Genomic DNA, 22,134 nt, shown 5'->3' with positions numbered 1-22,134 from the left:
TCTTATAAGCCTCCGGGTTAGAGTCCCGCTCCTTGAAAGCGGCAGCTCTACCCTTTAGCCTGTAATCCATGGCTTCTGGTTGGGGTATGTACGTACGGTCACCATATTCCAGGCTGTGCTAGAAAAACAGTCTGTTCGCTCCCATTGAAAACAAAAGACATATATCAACGTTCTCAGGACACATACACACACACACACACAATTTAATTGACTTCTCAGCTCTGCTATTACCCCTATACTGTTTCTGATTTGGTACATTCCGTCCCCCCATAGCCAGTAAAGTGGATGTGTCCAAGCACGGGATGGTGAAGTTCCGGGAGGAGAGGAGCATTCTGGGATTGGGACTGAATACCGGCAGCTTCCACGACCGCTACTTCATCCTCAGCACGGTCTCCCTCAGGATGTACAAGGAAGTGCGGGTAAGACACACACACACACACACACACACACACACACACACACACACACACACACACACACACACACACACACACACACACACACACACACACACACACACACACACACACACACACACACACACACACACACACACACACACACACACACACACACACACACACACACACACACACACACACACACACACACACACACACACACACAAAAACTGTCTGTTTTGTGTCCCTGTAGAGTAATCGTCCAGAGAGGGAGTGGCAGGTGAAGAATCTGAGGGTCTATCTAGGCATCAAGAAGAAACTACGACCACCCACCTGGTCAGAACACACCTCTCTGTCTTCTTCTCCTGCCTGGTCAGAACACCTCTCTGTCCTCTCCTCCTGCCTGGTCAGAACACCTCTCTGTCCTCTCCTCCTGCCTGGTCAGAACACCTCTCTGTCCTCTCCTCCTGCCTGGTCAGAACACCTCTCTGTCCTCTCCACCCGCCTGGTCAGAACACCTCTCTGTCCTTTCCTCCTGCCTGGTCAGAACACCTCTCTGTCCTTTCCTCCTGCCTGGTCAGAACACCTCTCTGTCCTCTCCTCCTGCCTGGTCAGAACACCTCTCTGTCCTGTCCTCCTGCCTGGTCAGAACACCTCTCTATCCTCTCCTCCTGCCTGGTCAGAACACCTCTCTGACCTCTCCTCCTGCCTGGTCAGAACACCTCTCTGTCCTCTCCTCCTGCCTGGTCAGAACACCTCTCTGTCCTCTCCTCCTGCCTGGTCAGAACACCTCTCTCTCCTCTCCTCCTGCCTGGTCAGGACACCTCTCTGTCCTCTCCTCCTGCCTGGTCAGAACACCTCTCTCTCCTCTCCTCCTGCCTGGTCAGAACACCTCTCTGTCCTCTCCTCCTGCCTGGTCAGAACACCTCTCTGTCCTCTCCTCCTGCCTGGTCAGAACACCTCTCTGTCCTCTCCTCCTGCCTGGTCAGAACACCTCTCTGTCCTCTCCTCCTGCCTGTCCCATGACCACCCAACTGGTCAGAACACCTCTCCTTCTGCATGTCCCCCCCCTCCTCTACTTCCTCTCCCCTCTCTTTCTCTCTCCCTATCCTTGTCTTTCTCCACTCCCTCTCTCTGAGAGAGACTGTTATAGAGCCGTCGCACTCCACAGTCCTGTTCTTTAGTGACTAGAGAGCTGACAGTAGAGAAGGCAGGACAGTCCGAAACCGTCTCTTATGTCTGTCTGTCTGCTGCTAAATCTCCTCCACTCACTTAATGTCTCCTATCTCTCTCTATCTCTCTCTCTGTAGTCGGGGTCTGACTGTGATGTCTCCTATCTCTCTCTGTAGTTGGGGTCTGACTGTGATGTCTCCTATCTCTCTCTTTATCTGTAGTTGGGGTCTGACTGTGATGTCTCCTATCTCTCTCTATCTCTCTCTCTGTAGTTGGGGTCTGACTGTGATGTCTCCTATCTCTCTATATCTCTCTCTCTGTAGTCGGGGTCTGACTGTGATGTCTCCTATCTCTCTCTGTAGTTGGGGTCTGACTGTGATGTCTCCTATCTCTCTCTCTGTAGTTGGGGTCTGACTGTGATGTCTCCTATCTCTCTCTATCTCTCTCTCTGTAGTTGGGGTCTGACTGTGATGTCTCCTATCTCTCTCTCTGTAGTCGGGGTCTGACTGTGATGTCTCCTATCTCTCTCTCTGTAGTCGGGTCTGACTGTGATGTCTCCTATCTCTCTCTCTGTAGTTGGGGTCTGACTGTGATGTCTCCTATCTCTCTCTGTAGTTGGGGTCTGACTGTGATGTCTCCTATCTCTCTCTCTGTAGTCGGGGTCTGACTGTGATGTCTCCTATCTCTCTCTGTAGTTGGGGTCTGACTGTGATGTCTCCTATCTCTCTCTCTGTAGTTGGGGTCTGACTGTGATGTCTCCTATCTCTCTCTGTAGTTGGGGTCTGACTGTGATGTCTCCTATCTCTCTCTGTAGTTGGGGTCTGACTGTGATGTCTCCTATCTCTCTCTGTAGTTGGGGTCTGACTGTGATGTCTCCTATCTCTCTCTCTGTAGTTGGGGTCTGACTGTGATGTCTCCTATCTCTCTCTCTGTAGTTGGGGCCTGACTGTGATGTCTCCTATCTCTCTCTCTGTAGTTGGGGTCTGACTGTGATGTCTCCTATCTCTCTCTCTGTAGTTGGGGTCTGACTGTGATCAATGGAAGTGAAAAACAGGAGAAGCCAGAGAGGCAGCAATGGTGAGTCCCTGAATGTGTGTGTCTCCTGTGTGTGTCTGTGTGTGTCCTGTGCCTGTGTTTCCTGTGCCTGTGCGTGCCTGTGTGTGTCCTGTGAATGTGTGTGTCCTGTGCCTGTGTGTGTCTATGTCTCCTGTGTCTGTGTGTGTCCTGTGCCTGTGTGTGTCTGTGTGTGCTATACAGTATGTCCAGTATTTCTCTAGAACTTACTGAGCTACACCACGGAACAGATGTCAGCAGTGGGGGTATGATATCAGCAGTGGGGGTATGATGTCAGCAGTGGGGGTATGATGTCAGCAGTGGGGGTATGATGTCAACACTGGGGGTATGATATCAGCAGTGGGGGTATGATGTCAGCAGTGGGGGTATGATATCAGCAGTGGGGGTATGATGTCAGCAGTGGGGGTATGAAGTCAGCAGTGGGGGTATGAAGTCAGCAGTGGGGGTATGATGTCAGCAGTGGGGGTATGATGTCAGCAGTGGGGGTATGATATCAGCAGTGGGGTTCTGATGTCAGCAGTGGGGTTCTGATGTCAGCAGTGGGTGTATGATATCAGCAGTGGGGGTATGATGTCAGCAGTGGGGGTATGATATCAGCAGTGGGGTATAATATCAGCAGTGGGGTTATGATGTTAGCAGTGGGGGTATGATGTCAGCAGTGGGGGTATGATGTCAGCAGTGGGGGTATGATGTCAGCAGTGGGGGTATGATGTCGCTAGTGGGGGTATGATGTCAGCAGTGGGGGTATGATGTCAGCAGTGGGGGTGTGATGTCAGCAGTGGGGGTATGATATCAGCAGTGGGGGTATGATGTCAGCAGTGGGGGTATGATGTCAGCAGTGGGGGTATGATGTCAGCAGTGGGGGTATGATGTCAGCAGTGGGGGTATGATATCAGCAGTGGGGGTATGATATCAGCAGTGGGGTATAATATCAGCAGTGGGGTTATGATGTTAGCAGTGGGGGTATGATATCAGCAGTGGGGTATGATGTCAGCAGTGGGGGTATGATATCAGCAGTGGGGGTATGATATCAGCAGTGGGGTATAATATCAGCAGTGGGGTTATGATGTCAGCAGTGGGGGTATGATGTCAGCAGTGGGGGTATGATGTCAGCAGTGGGGGTATGATATCAGCAGTGGGGGTATGATATCAGCAGTGGGGGTATGATATCAGCGGTAGGGGTATGATATCAGCGGTGGGGGTATGATATCAGCGGTGGGGGTATTATATCAGCAGTGGGGCTATGATGTCAGCAGTGGGGGTATGATGTCAGCAGTGGGGGTATGATATCAGCAGTGGGGGTATGATGTCAGCAGTGGGGGTATGATATCAGCAGTAGGGGTATGATGTCAGCAGTGGGGGTATGAAGTCAGCAGTGGGGGTATGATGTCAGCAGTGGGGGTATGATATCAGCAGTGGGGTATAATATCAGCAGTGGGGGTCTGATGTCAGCAGTGGGTGTATGATATCAGCAGTGGGGTATGATGTCAGCAGTGGGGGTATGATATCAGCAGTGGGGGTATGATATCAGCAGTGGGGGTATGATATCAGCAGTGGGGTATAATATCAGCAGTGGGGTTATGATGTTAGCAGTGGGGGTATGATGTCAGCAGTGGGGGTATGATGTCTGTAGTGGGGGTATGATGTCAGCAGTGGGGGTATGATGTCGCTAGTGGGCGTATGATGTCAGCAGTGGGGGTATAATATCAACAGTGGGGGTATGATGTCAGCAGTGGGGGTATGATGTCAGCAGTGGGGGTATGATGTCAGCAGTGGGGGTATGATATCAGCAGTGGGGGTATGATGTCAGCAGTGGGGTTATGATATCAGCAGTGGGGGTATAATATCAGCAGTGGTGGTATGATGTCAGCAGTGGGGGTATGATATCAGCAGTGGTGGTATGATATCAGCAGTGGGGGTATGATGTCAGCAATGGGGGTATGATATCAGCAGTGGGGGTATGATATCAGCAGTGGGGGTATGATGTCAGCAGTGGGGGTATGATGTTAGCAGTGGGGGTATGATGTCAGCAGTGGGGGTATGATGTCTGTAGTGGAGGTATGATGTCAGCAGTAGGGGTATGATGTCAGCAGTGGGGGTATGATGTCAGCAGTGGGGGTATGATATCAGCAGTGGGGTATAATATCAGCAGTGGGGGTCTGATGTCAGCAGTGGGTGTATGATATCAGCAGTGGGGTATGATGTCAGCAGTGGGGGTATGATATCAGCAGTGGGGGTATGATGTCAGCAGTGGGGGTATGATATCAGCAGTGGGGGTATGATGTCAGCAGTGGGGGTATGAAGTCAGCAGTGGGGGTATGAAGTCAGCAGTGGGGGTATGATATCAGCAGTGGGGGTATGATGTCAGCAGTGGGGGTATGAAGTCAGCAGTGGGGGTATGAAGTCAGCAGTGGGGGTATGATGTCAGCAGTGGGGGTATGATATCAGCAGTGGGGTATAATATCAGCAGTGGGGTTCTGATGTCAGCAGTGGGTGTATGATATCAGCAGTGGGGGTATGATGTCAGCAGTGGGGGTATGATATCAGCAGTGGGGGTATGATATCAGCAGTGGGGTATAATATCAGCAGTGGGGTTATGATGTTAGCAGTGGGGGTATGATGTCAGCAGTGGGGGTATGATGTCAGCAGTGGGGGTATGATGTCGCTAGTGGGGGTATGATGTCAGCAGTGGGGGTATGATGTCAGCAGTGGGGGTGTGATGTCAGCAGTGGGGGTATGATATCAGCAGTGGGGGTATGATGTCAGCAGTGGGGGTATGATGTCAGCAGTGGGGGTATGATGTCAGCAGTGGGGGTATGATATCAGCAGTGGGGGTATGATATCAGCAGTGGGGTATAATATCAGCAGTGGGGTTATGATGTTAGCAGTGGGGGTATGATATCAGCAGTGGGGTATGATGTCAGCAGTGGGGGTATGATATCAGCAGTGGGGGTATGATATCAGCAGTGGGGTATAATATCAGCAGTGGGGTTATGATGTCAGCAGTGGGGGTATGATGTCAGCAGTGGGGGTATGATGTCAGCAGTGGGGGTATGATATCAGCAGTGGAGTTATGATATCAGCGGTGGGGGTATGATATCAGCAGTGGGCCTATGATGTCAGCAGTGGGGGTATGATGTCAGCAGTGGGGGTATGATATCAGCAGTGGGGGTATGATGTCAGCAGTGGGGGTATGATATCAGCAGTAGGGGTATGATGTCAGCAGTGGGGGTATGATATCAGCAGTGGGGTATAATATCAGCAGTGGGGTTATGATGTTAGCAGTGGGGTATAATATCAGCAGTGGGGGTCTGATGTCAGCAGTGGGGGTATGATATCAGCAGTGGGGTATGATGTCAGCAGTGGGGGTATGATATCAGCAGTGGGGGTATGATATCAGCAGTGGGGGTATGATATCAGCAGTGGGGTATAATATCAGCAGTGGGGTTATGATGTTAGCAGTGGGGGTATGATGTCAGCAGTGGGGGTATGATGTCAGCAGTGGGGGTATGATGTCAGCAGTGGGGGTATGATGTCGCTAGTGGGCGTATGATGTCAGCAGTGGGGGTATAATATCAACAGTGGGGGTCTGATGTCAGCAGTGGGGGTATGATATCAGCAGTGGGGTATGATGTCAGCAGTGGGGGTATGATATCAGCAGTGGGGGTATGATATCAGCAGTGGGGGTATGATATCAGCAGTGGGGTATAATATCAGCAGTGGGGTTATGATGTTAGCAGTGGGGGTATGATGTCAGCAGTGGGGGTATGATGTCTGTAGTGGGGGTATGATGTCAGCAGTGGGGGTATGATGTCGCTAGTGGGCGTATGATGTCAGCAGTGGGGGTATAATATCAACAGTGGGGGTATGATGTCAGCAGTGGGGGTATGATATCAGCAGTGGGGGTATGATGTCAGCAGTGGGGGTATGATATCAGCAGTGGGGGTATGATATCAGCAGTGGGGGTATGATGTCAGCAGTGGGGGTATGGTGTCAGCAGTGGGGTTATGATATCAGCAGTGGGGGTATAATATCAGCAGTGGTGGTATGATGTCAGCAGTGGGGGTATGATATCAGCAGTGGGGGTATGATGTCAGCAATGGGGGTATGATATCAGCAGTGGGGGTATGATATCAGCACTGGGGGTATGATATCAGCAGTGGGGGTATGATGTCAGCAGTGGGGGTATGATGTCAGCAGTGGGGGTATGATGTTAGCAGTGGGGGTATGATGTCAGCAGTGGGGGTATGATGTCTGTAGTGGAGGTATGATGTCAGCAGTAGGGGTATGATGTCAGCAGTGGGGGTATGATGTCAGCAGTGGGGGTATGATATCAGCAGTGGGGTATAATATCAGCAGTGGGTGTCTGATGTCAGCAGTGGGTGTATGATATCAGCAGTGGGGGTATGATATCAGCAGTGGGGGTATGATATCAGCAGTGGGGGTATGATATCAGCAGTGGGGGTATGGTGTCAGCAGTGGGGTTATGATATCAGCAGTGGGGGTATAATATCAGCAGTGGTGGTATGATGTCAGCAGTGGGGGTATGATATCAGCAGTGGTGGTATGATATCAGCAGTGGGGGTATGATGTCAGCAGTGGGGGTATGATATCAGCAGTGGGGGTATGATATCAGCACTGGGGGTATGATATCAGCAGTGGTGGTATGATGTCAGCAGTGGGGGTATGATGTCAGCAGTGGGGGTATGATGTTAGCAGTGGGGGTATGATGTCAGCAGTGGGGGTATGATGTCTGTAGTGGGGGTATGATGTCAGCAGTGGGGGTATGATGTCAGCAGTGGGGGTATGATGTCAGCAGTGGGGGTATGATGTCAGCAGTGGGGGTATAATATCAGCAGTGGGGGTATGATATCAGCAGTGGGGGTATAATATCAGCAGTGGGGGTATGATGTCAGCAGTGGGGGTATGATATCAGCAGTGGGGGTATAATATCAGCAGTGGGGGTATAATATCAGCAGTGGGGGTATAATATCAGCAGTGGGGGTATAATATCAGCAGTGGGGGTATAATATCAGCAGTGGGGGTATGATACGTGATAGAAAGAGGATGAAGGCTACAATTTCATCTCCCTGAAAAGATAGAACAAATATTATGGCTGAACTCAAATGTGCTGGTTGATAAAATACCTGTATTAATGGGAAATATGTTTGAAAATGGTATTTTGTTCTTAAATGATATTGTAAATTGTAATGGTAGAGTTTTGTCCTTCATGGAGTTATCAGAATTTTACGGGAAGGTCTGCTCAATCCAAGAGTACAACCAATTGATTACAGCATTGCCCCAAAAATGGAGGAGGCAGGTGGCAGCTGGAGGAGGAAGGGAACTGGTCTGTCTGCCCAATATAAAGGATCAAAATGGAGGAGGCAGGTGGCAGCAGGAGGAGGTAGGGAACTGGTCTGTCTGCCCAATATAAAGGATCAAAATGGAGGAGGCAGGGGGCAGCTGGAGGAGGTAGGGAACTGGTCTGTCTGCCCAATATAAAGGATCAAAATGGAGGAGGCAGGTGGCAGCAGGAGGAGGTAGGGAACTGGTCTGTCTGCCCAATATAAAGGATCAAAATGGAGGAGGCAGGGGGCAGCTGGAGGAGGTAGGGAACTGGTCTGTCTGCCCAATATAAAGGATCAAAATGGAGGAGGCAGGTGGCAGCTGGAGGAGGTAGGGAACTGGTCTGTCTGCCCAATATAAAGGATCAAAATGGAGGAGGTAGGGAACTGGTCTGTCTGCCCAATATAAAGGATCAAAATGGAGGAGGCAGGTGGCAGCAGGAGGAGGTAGGGAACTGGTCTGTCTGCCCAATATAAAGGATCAAAATGGAGGAGGCGGGTGGTAGCGGGAGGAGGAATGGAACTGGTCTGTCTGCCCAATATAAAGGATCAAAATGGAGGAGGCAGGTGGCAGCAGGAGGAGGTAGGGAACTGGTCTGTCTGCCCAATATAAAGGATCAAAATGGAGGAGGCAGGTGGCAGCAGGAGGAGGTAGGGAACTGGTCTGTCTGCCCAATATAAAGGATCAAAATGGAGGAGGCGGGTGGTAGCAGGAGGAGGAATGGAACTGGTCTGTCTGCCCAATATAAAGGATCAAAATGGAGGAGGTAGGTGGTAGCGGGAGGAGGAATGGAACTGGTCTGTCTGCCCAATATAAAGGATCAAAATGGAGGAGGCGGGTGGTAGCGGGAGGAGGAATGGAACTGGTCTGTCTGCCCAATATAAAGGATCAAAATGGAGGAGGCAGGTGGCAGCAGGAGGAGGTAGGGAACTGGTCTGTCTGCCCAATATAAAGGATCAAAATGGAGGAGGCAGGTGGCAGCAGGAGGAGGTAGGGAACTGGTCTGTCTGCCCAATATAAAGGATCAAAATGGAGGAGGCAGGTGGCAGCTGGAGGAGGTAGGGAACTGGTCTGTCTGCCCAATATAAAGGATCAAAATGGAGGAGGCAGGTGGCAGCAGGAGGAGGTAGGGAACTGGTCTGTCTGCCCAATATAAAGGATCAAAATGGAGGAGGCAGGTGGTAGCAGGAGGAGGAAGGGAACTGGTCTGTCTGCCCAATATAAAGGATCAAAATGGAGGAGGCGGGTGGCAGCAGGAGGAGGAAGGGAACTGGTCTGTCTGCCCAATATAAAGGATCAAAATGGAGGAGGCAGGTGGTAGCAGGAGGAGGAATGGAACTGGTCTGTCTGCCCAATATAAAGGATCAAAATGGAGGAGGCAGGGAACTGGTCTGTCTGCCCAATATAAAGGATCTAAACTGGCAGAGGAATAAAACTAGCATAAATACCAGTTTCATTTGAGGACCAGGATGTTGACAACTGTGCCATACAGATTGCAAAATAGTTGGGAAGAGATTTTTGATGTACCGATTCCATGGTACAGGGTGTATGAGTTGATATATATAACAACGCAAGATTCAAGACGTCATGCTTTTCAGCTAAAATTATTATATAGAATTCTTGCCACCAACAAAATTTTTAATATTTGGGGCATAAAATCATCGAAGCTCTGCAGATTTTGTTGTGAGGATACAGAATCAATAGACCATTTGTTTTGGTATTGACCTCAGGTAGCCTGTTTCTGGTCTCAGGTTCAGGAATGGCTGAAAATGCATAGCATTGATCTAAAATTGACCCTAGAAATAGTACTGTTAGGAGATCTGGAGAGACCGGGTCAGTCAATTACTAATATACTAATACTCTTAGTAAAAGTATTTATCTTCAACACGCAATCTGTAGATTCTATTCGATTAGATAGATTGAAATTGTACGTTAAACATCATAGCATAGTTGAAAGATATGTGTTGCGTACAAACACGATGTGGGTGGCCAGCAGAGATAGATGGGATGGGCTGAGGGAAGCTGAGGGTTAGGATGTGGACTTGGAGACAAGTGGGAGTGGAGATTCTTTGCGGGAGATAGAATGATGGTCAAAGATAAAAGTAAAAAATAAAGTAAAAATAAAACAATAAAAATTACGTTTGAATGACATTGTTTGAATGACATGACAGTGTTCTTACAACTAATGCTGGTTTGCCTGAGGCTGAGGCTGATGCAGTGCAGGTGTTTGTACACATGCATATACACACACTCTCATTCAGACACACACACACACACACACACACACACACACACACACACACACACACACACACACACACACACACACACACACACCTGTGTGCTGCTGGGTCAAGCCATTAGCAACAACAGGCAGAAAAGTCACGCAGTTGAGAGAGACAAAGAGAGGGTAGGGAGAGAAGGAGTGTGTTTGTGTGTGGAGAAAGAGTGGGGGAGACAAAGAGAGGGAGAGAAAGAGAGGGAGAGTGTGGGGGAGAGAAAGTGTTGACGCCCAGGGTTCTATCACCAGGGTTCTATCGCCAGGGTTCTATCGCCAGGGTTCTATCGCCAGGCACTGTGTGTGTCTTAGTGTGCTTGTGCGGGTGTGTGAGAGAGGGGAGGTTGGGGGTAGAGCATGTGAGCAGAGTTGGGAATCTCACTCATCTCTCATGGAGGGTTGTGCACCTCTCAAGTCCTTTCCTACCCCTCATCATTTCAGAAAGGCTACATGTCATATTAAATAGCATATAAACACTCTAAATAGGTCAGGAGCCAGACAGGGAGACTAAGAAGGAACAGAAATGAATTATTCAGGCTATATTATTTCTATTATTTCAAGGCTAGAGCCTACAAAGAAATACATTGTGAAGCATTAGCGAGTGTGACACACTAGGCTGGTAGGGACTTTAAGATATCAGTATTTAAATAACATTACGCGTTGGTGCCTGGAGAGCCGGCCAGCAGCGGATAACACCCTCTCCACTCTTAGAGCTACTGGGGATGCTAAACACCCTTTTGACCACTCTTACAGAGCTACTGGGGATGCTAAACACCCTTTTGACCACTCTTACAGAGCTACTGGGGATGCTAAGCAACCTTTTGACCACTCTTACAGAGCCACTGGGGATGCTAAACAACCTTTTGACCACTCTTACAGAGCTACTGGGGATGCTAAACAACCTTTTGACCACTCTTACAGAGCTACTGGGGATGCTAAACAACCTTTTGACCACTCTTACAGAGCTACTGGGGATGCTAAACAACCTTTTGACTACTCTTACAGAGCTACTGGGGATGCTAAACAACCTTTTGACCACTCTTACAGAGCTACTGGGGATGTTAAACAACCTTTTGACCACTCTTACAGAGCTACTGGGGATGTTAACCTGTTTGGCGTGCAAGCCCGACGTCGGTACACTTATGACAACAGCCAGCTCAAAGTGCAGGGCGCGAAATTCAAAAGATATTTTTTTAAAATATTTAACTTTCACACATTAACAAGTCCAATACAGCATATGAAAGGTACACATCTTGTGAATCAAGCCAACATGTCCGATTTTTAAAATGTTTTACAGGGAAGACACAATATGTAAATCTATTAGCTAACCACGTTAGCAAAAGACACCACTTTTCTTACTCCATCAGTTTTTTACTCCATCAGTAGCTATCACAAATTCGACCAAATAAAGATATAAATAGCCACTAACCAAGAAACAACTTCATCAGATGACAGTCTGATAACATATTTATTGTATAGCATATGTTTTGTTAGAAAAATGTGCATATTTCAGGTATAAATCATAGTTTACATTGCAGCTACAGTCAGAAATTGCACCGAAAGCAGACAGAAAAATTACAGACACCAACGCCAAATAACTAAATACTCATCATAAAACATTTCTGAAAAATACATAGTGTACAGCAATTGAAAGACAGGCATCTTGTGATTCCAGACAATATTTCCGATTTATCAAGTGTTTTACAGCGAAAACACAATATAGCGTTATATTAGCGTAGCCACAATAGCCAGAAACACTTGGGCGCCGACGACCAGTTCACATGCACGACAGATATTAGAAATAGCATCATAAAATGTTTCTTACTTTTGGTGATCTTCCGTCAGAATGTTGGACAAGGTGTCCTTTGTCCAGAACAGTCGTTGTTTGGATCTGGAACGGCAAATTTCCCTCTTGATTTAGCATGGGCACTTGCCAAGTGGCACGGATCTCTCAAACGTCAACAAAGTCAGAGAACAAAACACGGCAAAACTCCCGAAAAAATTTCAATAATCTGATTAAACTATATTGAAAAAACATACTTTACGATGATATGGTCACATGTATCAAATAAAATCTAAACCGGAGATGTTAGTCGTCCATAACGACAGCTAAACAGAAGGCAAATCCATGTCCCCTTTCGCGCGCTCCAGAAACAGGAAATGGACGGTCACGTCATACAAAGAGCTTTAATTCCACCTCAGACCAAGATAAACACGAAATTTCTTCTCTCACCGCCTCTTGACAACCAGGGGAAGGTGTATGAAGTGTACGTAGACTCTTACGTATCATGCCCATGTATAGGCAGGAAGTTGAACAGAGCATCGATTTCTGACATTCCACTTCCTGGTCAGGAAATGTGCTGCAGAATGAGTTCTGTTTCACTCAGAGAAATAATTCAAACGGTTTTAGAAACTAGAGAGTGTTTTCTATCCAATAGTAATAATAATATGCATATTGTACGAGCAAGAATTGAGTACGAGGCCGTTTGAAATGGGCACGATTTAACTGGCTACTCAATACTGCCCCTTGCAGCCATAAGAAGTTAAACAACCTTTTGACCACTCTTACAGAGCTACTGGGGATGCTAAACAACCTTTTGACCACTCTTACAGAGCTACTGGGGATGCTAAACAACCATTTGGCCACTCTTACAGAGCTACTGGGGATGCTAAGCAACCTTTTGACCACTCTTACAGAGCTACTGGGGATGCTAAGCAACCTTTTGACCACTCTTACAGAGCTACTGGGGATGCTAAACAACCTTTTGACCACTCTTACAGAGCTACTGGGGATGTTAAACAACCTTTTGACCACTCTTACAGAGCTACTGGGGATGTTAAACAACCTTTTGACCACTCTTACAGAGCTACTGGGGATGTTAAACAACCTTTTGACCACTCTTATAGAGCTACTGGGGATGCTAAACAACCTTTTGACCATTCTTACCAGTTTGGGCAGAGAAGCAGAGTTGTTTTTTAAATTTTTCAAATCAAATGTATTTATAAAGCCCTTCTTACATCAGCTGATTTATCAAAGTGCTGTACAGAAACCCAGCCTAAAACCCCAAACAGCAAGCAATGCAGGTGTAGAAGCACGGTGGCTAGGGAAAACTCCCTAGAAAGGCCAGAACCTAGGAAGAAACATAGAGAGGAACCAGGCTATGAGGGGTGGCCAGTCCTCTTCTGACTGTACCGGGTGGAGATTATAACAGAACATGGCCAAGATGTTAAAATGTTCATAGACGACCAGTAGGGTCAAATAATAATCACAGTGGTTGTCGAGGGTGCAACAGGTCAGCACCTCAGGAGTAAATGTCAGTTGGCTTTTCATAGCCGGTCATTCAGAGTATCTCTACCGCTCCTGCGGTCTCTAGAGAGTTGAAAACAGCAGGTCTGGGACAGGTAGCACGTCCGGTGAACAGGTCAAGGTTCCATAGCCGCAGGCTGAACAGTTGAAACTGGAGCAGCAGCACCGCCAGGTGGACTGGGGACAACAAGGAGTCATCAGGCCAGGTAGTCCTGAGGCATGGTCCTAGGGCTCAGGTCCTCCGAGAGAGAGAAAGAAAGAGAGAGCGAAAGAGAGAATTAGAGAGAGCATACTTAAATTCACACAGGACGCCGGATAAAACAGGAGAAATACTCCAGATATAACAGACTGACCCTAGCCACCCGACACAAACTACTGCAGCATAAATACTGGAGGCTGAGACAGGAGCCTTTCTATCTACCTCACTTGCTTTGGCAATGTTAACACGTTTCCCATGCCAATAAAGCCCCTTGAATTGAATTGAATTGAATTGACAGGAGGGGTCGGGAGACACTGTGGCCCCATCCGACGATACCCCCGGAAGCGCCAAACAGGCAGGATATAATCCCACCCACTTTGCCAAAGCACAGCCCCCACACCACTAGAGGGATATCTTCAACCACCAACTCACCAATTTTCCACAAGTAGCTTCATTTTGTGCTCTTTTTGTGCTCCTTATAATTTTACGGTACGGTATTTGAATTACTTCTGAACAGCGGGAGGGGGCTTCAAAGGCCTCTGCATTTGGTTGAGGTAGACTGTGAAACTCTCCTGCCATTGTTGGGCTCAAGGGCTTTGACACCTCTCACTTCACACCTCTGTGCTAATTGAAGTTGTATCCATTCTGTCTATCAAGCCTGGTAGCATTCAGTCCTTATAAAGTAAATATTTCATTGTAATATATTTTTCTCCTTGGCTTTTGAAAATAAAAGATTGCTTCAGACTAAACATGACTCACTCAGTTCCAGGTTGGACTTCAGACTAAACATGACTCACTCAGTTCCAGGTTGGACTTCAGACTAAACATGACTCACTCAGTTCCAGGTTGGACTTTTGACTAAACATGACTCACTCAGTTCCAGGTTGGATGGTGGTTTCAGCTTTCTGTTGTTTATTTGACAGATCATTTGCTGTGTAGCTTTGAAATAAGAATCTTTGGTTGTAGGAATCCTTCCAGGTCATTCCATCCAAAATCAGGTTGTAGAATTGAAGTTTTGATTTGGACTGAAGGTTATGTTGTAGAGGGTAGTATATGTCCTTCCTGAAAAATCCAAGTTTATCTAACTCTAAATCTATCTTTTTGTAAAAACAAGCTGAAAAATGCAGGAGCTCATCTGTTTTCTTTCTTTCTTACCCTCCTCTCTCTCTTACCCTCCTCTCTCTCCCTTTTGTCTCTCTTTCCACCCTCTCTGTCTCTCTTCCTCCTGTCTCTCTCTCTCTCCTCTGCATATCTCTCTCTCTCCCTCTGTAGGTATCTGTGTTGTGACACTCAGACAGAGATGAGGGAGTGGTTCTCCACCTTCCTCACTATCCAGGTGAGAGGACACATACTACTGTCTGTCACACTGGTTACTATGATTCACTGTTCTGTCTGTCACACTGGTTACTATGATTCACTGTTCTGTCTGTCACACTGGTTACTATGATTCACTGTTCTGTCTGTCACACTGGTTACTATGATTCACTGTTCTGTCTGTCACACTGGTTACTATGATTCACTGTTCTGTCTGTCACACTGGTTACTATGATTCACTGTTCTGTCTGCCACACTGGTTATTATGATTCACTGTTCTGTCTGTCACACTGGTTATTATGATTCACTGTTCTGTCTGTCACACTGGTTATTATGATTCACTGTTCTGTCTGTCACACTGGTTATTATGATTCACTGCTCTGTCTGTCACACTAGTTATTATGATTCACTGTTCTGTCTGTCACACTGGTTATTACGATTCACTGTTCTGTCTGTCACACTGGTTACTATGATTCACTGTTCTGTCTGTGACACTGGTTATTATGATTCACTGTTCTGTCTGTCACTCTGGTTATTATGATTCACTGCTCTGTCTGTCACACTAGTTATTATGATTCACTGTTCTGTCGTTCACACTGGTTATTATGATTCACTGTTCTGTCTGTCACACTAGTTACTATGATTCACTGTTCTGTCTGTCACACTGGTTACTATGATTCACTGTTCTGTCTGTCACACTGGTTACTATGATTCACTGTTCTGTCTGTCACACTGGTTACTATGATTCACTGTTCTGTCTGTCACTCTGGTTATTATGATTCACTGTTCTGTCTGCCACACTGGTTATTATGATTCACTGTACTGTCTGTCACACTGGTTATTATGATTCACTGTTCTGTCTGTCACACTGGTTATTATGATTCACTGTTCTGTCTGTCACAGTGGTTATTATGATTCACTGTTCTGTCTGTCACACTGGTTATTATGATTCACTGTTCTGTCTGTCACACTGGTTATTATGATTCACTGTTCTGTCTGTCACACTGGTTATTATGATCCTTTTGGAAATAAGGCCAGAGTATAATTTGCTCTCTTTCTCACTTTGTCTCTCGCTGTTCTTTCTCTCTCTCTACCCCCCCTCTCTCTCTGCCCCCCCTCTCAGTATGATGGTAACGTGTGGCCAGCGGATGCAGTACAAACACGTGTGACCCGTGCGTTGCCGGCGGATACGCGTCATGGTAATGTGGCGTTGATTCCGTTGCGCGGCAGCGAGAATGAGATGCGGAACAGCGTTGCAGCTTTCACCGCCGACCCGCTTGGCGTGAGTCAATCCTCCAATCACAGGGGCCAATCCACAGTCGTGGGCCTATCAGAGACCTCCATGCTGACACAGCCACTCCAAGCCCTGTCCTGAGTCCCATGATGCAGTGCGTGTGTGGTCAGGAGGGGGGCGGAGTCGACCCTGGGGTCAGGATGGATAACCTCTGGACTCTGATTAACCCTGATTACGCTCATCGCAACCCCTACACACACACACACACACACACACACACACACACACACACACGCACACACACGCGCACACACACACACACACACACACACACACGCACACACACACACACACACACACACACACACACACACACACACACACACACACACACACACACACACACACACACACACACACACACACACACACACACACACACACACACACACACACACACACACAGGAGTCTACAATTGTGCATGGGGCTTTTTTTCCTTATCAGCTGGATGGTGTGTGTGTGTTGGGTATAGTGATCATATATTGTTGTGTTGTCTCTTCGTGCCGTAAGCTTGTCTGTGTCCTGGTTGAATGCGAGCACAGGATGTTGAATCCATACAGAACACTGACTGTGTTAGACATGACTGTTAGCACTCACCATTACACATGACAGAGTTCATGTCAGCCAGTCTGAATGAATTAATTTCTCCCTATACCCCCTTCTCTCTCTCTCTCTCTCTCTCTCTCTCCACCCCCTCGCTCTCTCTACTCCCCCTCTTTCTCTCCCTGTCTCTCTCTATCCCTCTCTCTCCCCTTTTCCTCTCTCAATCCCTCTCTCTCTATCCCTCTCTCTCTATCCCTCTCTCTCTATCCTCTCTCCCTGTCTCTCTCTATCCCTCTCTCTCTCTCCCCCGTTCCTCTCTCTCTCCCTCTCTCAGCTCTTTAGAGATGTCTGATAATGGGGCCAGACAAGGTGAGACATTATCTAACATTTGTACGTGTGTAAGAATGGGTGTGCGGTTATCTAATTGTCCGTGTGTGTTCCATAGGGGAGAGACCACCAGCTATAGAACCCACAAACTCATCAGAATATTCCAGTAACGACAACCCCCCCCACCCCCTGCTGCCACACACACCTGTGCCTATGAGCTGGACCTCTAAGCAGGGGCAGCAGGTGTGTCATGAGGAGAGAGAGACTTACCACAGTGCCTTTTAGGACAGCATTGCACCCTGGGACACATGGAGGACCGAGGCTCCTGCTATGGACTGAGAGGCTGAGAACAAAGACTGACTGAGTACAGACTGTTACTAGAACAACCTGACTGAGTACAGGCGGACTGAGTACAGACTGACTGAGTACAGGCTGACTGAGTACAGACGGACTGAGTACAGGCTGACTGAGTACAGGCTGACTGAGTACAGACGGACTGAGTACAGGCTGACTGAGTACAGACGGACTGAGTACAGGCTGACTGAGTACAGACGGACTGAGTACAGGCTGACTGAGTACAGGCTGACTGAGTACAGGCTGACTGAGTACAGACTGACTGAGTACAGACTGACTGAGTACAGACTGTTACTGGAACAACCTGACTGAGTACAGACTGACTGAGTACAGACTGACTGAGTACAGACGGACTGAGTACAGACTGACTGAGTACAGACGGACTGAGTACAGGCTGACTGAGTACAGGCTGACTGAGTACAGGCTGACTGAGTACAGGCTGACTGAGTACAGGCTGACTGAGTACAGGCTGACTGAGTACAGACGGACTGAGTACAGACGGAATGAGTACAGACGGACTGAGTACAGACGGACTGAGTACAGACTGACTGAGTACAGACTGACTGAGTACAGGCTGACTGAGTACAGGCTGACTGAGTACAGACTGACTGAGTACAGGCTGACTGAGTACAGACGGACTGAGTACAGACGGACTGAGTACAGACGGACTGAGTACAGACGGACTGAGTACAGACGGACTGAGTACAGACGGACTGAGTTCAGGCTGACTGAGTACAGGCTGACTGAGTACAGACGGACTGAGTACAGACGGACTGAGTACAGACGGACTGAGTACAGACGGACTGAGTACAGACGGACTGAGTACAGACGTACTGAGTACAGGCTGACTGAGTACAGACGGACTGAGTACAGACGGACTGAGTACAGACTGACTGAGTACAGACTGACTGAGTACAGACTGTTACTGTTTGTCTCTGAGAGGTCTGGAGATAATGGGATGATCTTCACTGACAATCCAGCTGTCCCTGTATGTCCCACATCAACCCTGTCCCTGTATGTCCCACATCAACCCTGTCCCTGTATGTCCCACATCAACCCTGTCCCTGTATGTCCCACATCAACCCTGTCCCTGTATGTCCCACATCAACCCTGTCCCTGTATGTCCCACATCAACCCTGTCCCTGTATGTCCCACATCAACCCTGTCCCTGTATGTCCCACATCAACCCTGTCCCTGTATGTCCCATATCAACCCTGTCCCTGTATGTCCCACATCAACCCTGTCCCTGTATGTCCCACATCAACCCTGTCCCTGTATGTCCCACATCAACCCTGTCCCCTCCTCTAACCGTCTCTCTCGCTCCCTGTTGTGAAGTCTCCCCTCACCTCGTCAGCCTCACCTGTGTCCCTTCTCTCTTAAAGACTCCCCCATCTATAGAGTGCTCACCCCACCTCTCCCACTGTGTTCTCCCTCCATGTTTTAGACTGTAATTATTTATTTCTCCAGCAGAGGGAGCAGTATAGGAAGTTAAGGGGGGACTCTGTCCGTTTAGAAATCAGGTCGTGTATGTAGGTAAACTGTTAGACAACCATGACCGTCAATAGACATTAAGTTGGTTCCACTAGACTAGAGAGAGGACAGTGATGTGTGTGTGTGTGCGTGTGTGCGTGTGTGCGTGTGTGCGTGCGTGCGTGCGTGTCCAAGTTCACTTATTGTAGTGACATCATTACTCCCACCTCTAGGTCTTAACCTGTAGAAACCCACCCACCCCCCACCAACCCACCCCCCCCACCAAACCAACCAACCCACCCTCCCAGCCACCCACCCACCCCCCCCCCCCCCCCAGCCAGCCAGCCAGCCACCCCCCCTCCCACCCACCCACCCACCCTCCCAACCACCCACCCACCCACCCACCTGTTTCCCGTTTTATGAAGACGGATTGTCTGTCTGGTACTCTGTACACTTTAATAAACCCATTTCAGCCAGAGCTGTGTCTATCATTTAGACTCCTAACTATGTGATGACGTGGAGCAGTCAGTGAGGAAAGCATGAAACACCTACATTGTTTGACTGTAGTCTGGTTAAACCAGCATGGATCTGGTGAGCTCACGGTCTCTTTCAATTCAGTCAAAACGAACCGTTGGCACAGCGGTGAGACTGGTTTCACAACGCCAGTGTGACTGACTGTAACCTACTAGTCAGGAAGGGTCTACTGCTCTGCGGAGGGATAAAAAAGGCTCTGGATTCTCAGCAATATCATAACAAACTCTCAATCATCTTATTATATGTAACATTTCAGTTTTAACCTGTCTCTTGTCTTATAAATGTGTTTTTATGTGAAAATAACTTTTGTAAATTCTGCAGTTCTTCAGATAGTAACTGTAGGTATGGTTTTAATAAAGTCAATGCTCGTTGGATCAACAGTCTGTGTGTGTGACTGAGATGTAGCACGCTCTGACACTACAACCATTCCCTTCTGCCGTCGGCGTCTGTTCTCTGAATGACAACCCAACTGTTTCCATGGTGCCCAACTACCCGTGGTCGTCTGTTCTCTGAATGACAACCCAACTGTTTCCATGGTGCCCAACTGCCCTCGGAATCTGTTCTCTGAATGACAAATCAACTGTCTCCATGGTGCCCAACTGCCCTCGGAATCTGTTCTCTGAATGACAAATCAACTGTCTCCATGGTGCCCAACTGCCCTCGGAATCTGTTCTCTGAATGACCACCCAACTGTCTCCATGGTGCCCAACTGCCCTCGGAATCTGTTCTCTGAATGACCACCCAACTGTCTCCATGGTGCCCAACTGCCCTCGGAATCTGTTCTCTGAATGACCACCCAACTGTCTCCATGGTGCCCAACTGCCCTCGGAATCTGTTCTCTGAATGACAAATCAACTGTCTCCATGGTGCCCAACTGCCCTCTGAATCTGTTCTCTGAACAGCCTGTGGTAGTCTGGTCAGACTGAGTAGCAGAGAATCTCATTACTTACCGTCAATGACTTTGCTCATTACTACTTTATTGAGAAAATAATTGACTTACTGTGATATGTGGTTGTCCCACCTAGCTATGTTAAGATGAATTGACTAACGGTAAGTCTCTGGATGAATTCAATGTAAAGGTAGATGCTGGCCTGGTTTTCTAATCCCAGTCCCATTGAAGTCATTCAGCATTCAATCTGTCTAGGATTTATTTACATTCATAAAGCTATGACACACACACACGCGCACGCGCACGCACACGCACACACACACACGCACACGCACACACACACACACACACACACACACACACACACACACACACACACACACACACACACACACACACACACACACACACACAGGAGTCTACAATTGTGCATGGGGCTTTTTTTCCTTATCAGCTGGATGGTGTGTGTGTGTGTTGGGTATAGTGATCATATATTGTTGTGTTGTCTCTTCGTGCCGTAAGCTTGTCTGTGTCCTGGTTGAATGCGAGCACAGGATGTTGAATCCATACAGAACACTGACTGTGTTAGACATGACTGTTAGCACTCACCATTACACATGACAGAGTTCATGTCAGCCAGTCTGAATGAATTAATCTCTCCCTATACCCCCTTCTCTCTCTCTCTCTCTCTCCCTCCACCCTCTCGCTCTCTCTACTCCCCCTCTTTCTCTCCCTGTCTCTCTCTCTCTCTCCCCTTTCCCTCTCTCTCTCTCTCTCCCATTTTCCTCTCTCAATCCCTCTCTCTCTATCCCTCTCTCTCTCTCCCCTTTCCCCTCTCAATCCCTCTCTCTATCCCTCTCTCTCTCTCCCCTTTTCCTCTCTCCCCTTTTCCTCTCTCTCTATCCCTCTCTCTCTCTCAATCCCTCTTTCTCTATCCCTCTCTCTCAATCCCTCTCTCTCTATCCCTCTCTCTCTATCCTCTTTCCCTGTCTCTCTCTATCCCTCTCTCTCTCTCCCCCGTTCCTTTCTCTCTCCCTCTCTCAGCTCTTTAGAGATGTCTGATAATGGGGCCAGACAAGGTGAGACATTATCTAACATTTGTACGTGTGTAAGAATGGGTGTGCGGTTATCTAATTGTCCGTGTGTGTTCCATAGGGGAGAGACCACCAGCTATAGAACCCACAAACTCATCAGAACATTCCAGTAACGACAACCCCCCCCCCCCCACACACACACACCTGTGCCTATGAGCTGGACCTCTAAGCAGGGGCAGCAGGTGTGTCATGAGGAGAGAGAGACTGTTACCACAGTGCCTTTTAGGACAGCAGTGCACCCTGGGATACATGGAGGACCTGTAAGAAGCTCCTGCTATGGACTGAGAGGCTGAGAACAAAGACTGACTGAGTACAGACTGTTACTAGAACAACCTGACTGAGTACAGACTGACTGAGTACAGACTGTTACTGGAACAACCTGACTGAGTACAGACTGACTGAGTACAGACTGACTGAGTACAGACTGACTGAGTACAGACTGACTGAGTACAGGCTGACTGAGTACAGACTGACTGAGTACAGACTGACTGAGTACAGGCTGACTGAGTACAGGCTGACTGAGTACAGGCTGACTG

The 22,134-nt window shown here is 48.1% G+C and overlaps 1 protein-coding gene across 7 annotated transcripts; it reads left to right on the top strand.

Moving 5' to 3' along the window:
• Positions 1–149: 149 nt before the first annotated feature.
• LOC120035869 (arf-GAP with Rho-GAP domain, ANK repeat and PH domain-containing protein 1) lies at positions 150–21,886 on the top strand. 7 transcript variants are annotated; one of them, XM_038982332.1, is made up of 7 exons: positions 167–419; positions 655–737; positions 2,592–2,651; positions 15,051–15,114; positions 16,216–16,374; positions 17,265–17,299; positions 21,833–21,856. In XM_038982332.1, exons 1-6 carry the CDS (start codon positions 303–305, stop codon positions 17,280–17,282), a joined length of 501 nt encoding a protein of 166 aa, XP_038838260.1. In that variant the 5' UTR covers positions 167–302; the 3' UTR covers positions 17,283–17,299; positions 21,833–21,856. The 7 variants fall into 7 exon arrangements, with proteins under 7 accessions (XP_038838258.1, XP_038838260.1, XP_038838261.1 ...); XM_038982333.1 differs by lacking the exon at positions 21,833–21,856 and adding an exon at positions 21,660–21,822; XM_038982336.1 differs by having other exon boundaries at positions 221–419; positions 16,216–16,291; positions 21,833–21,886.
• The last annotated feature ends 248 nt before the right edge of the window (positions 21,887–22,134 follow it).

The sequence above is a fragment of the Salvelinus namaycush genome, unplaced genomic scaffold (assembly GCF_016432855.1).
Source record: "Salvelinus namaycush isolate Seneca unplaced genomic scaffold, SaNama_1.0 Scaffold1124, whole genome shotgun sequence".
Taxonomy (NCBI): domain Eukaryota; kingdom Metazoa; phylum Chordata; class Actinopteri; order Salmoniformes; family Salmonidae; genus Salvelinus; species Salvelinus namaycush.
This window is presented reverse-complemented; position numbering and strand designations above follow the sequence as displayed.

Coding starts and splice junctions, on each gene's coding strand:
- LOC120035869 (XM_038982330.1), top strand. CDS start 303: ATGGTGAAGTTCCGGGAGGAGAGGAGCATTCTGGGATTGGGACTGAAT. Junction 738..2,591: donor AAACTACGACCACCCACCTG/GTCAGAACACAC, acceptor CTCTCTCTGTAG/TTGGGGTCTGACTGTGATCA. Junction 2,652..15,050: donor AAGCCAGAGAGGCAGCAATG/GTGAGTCCCTGA, acceptor CTCCCTCTGTAG/GTATCTGTGTTGTGACACTC.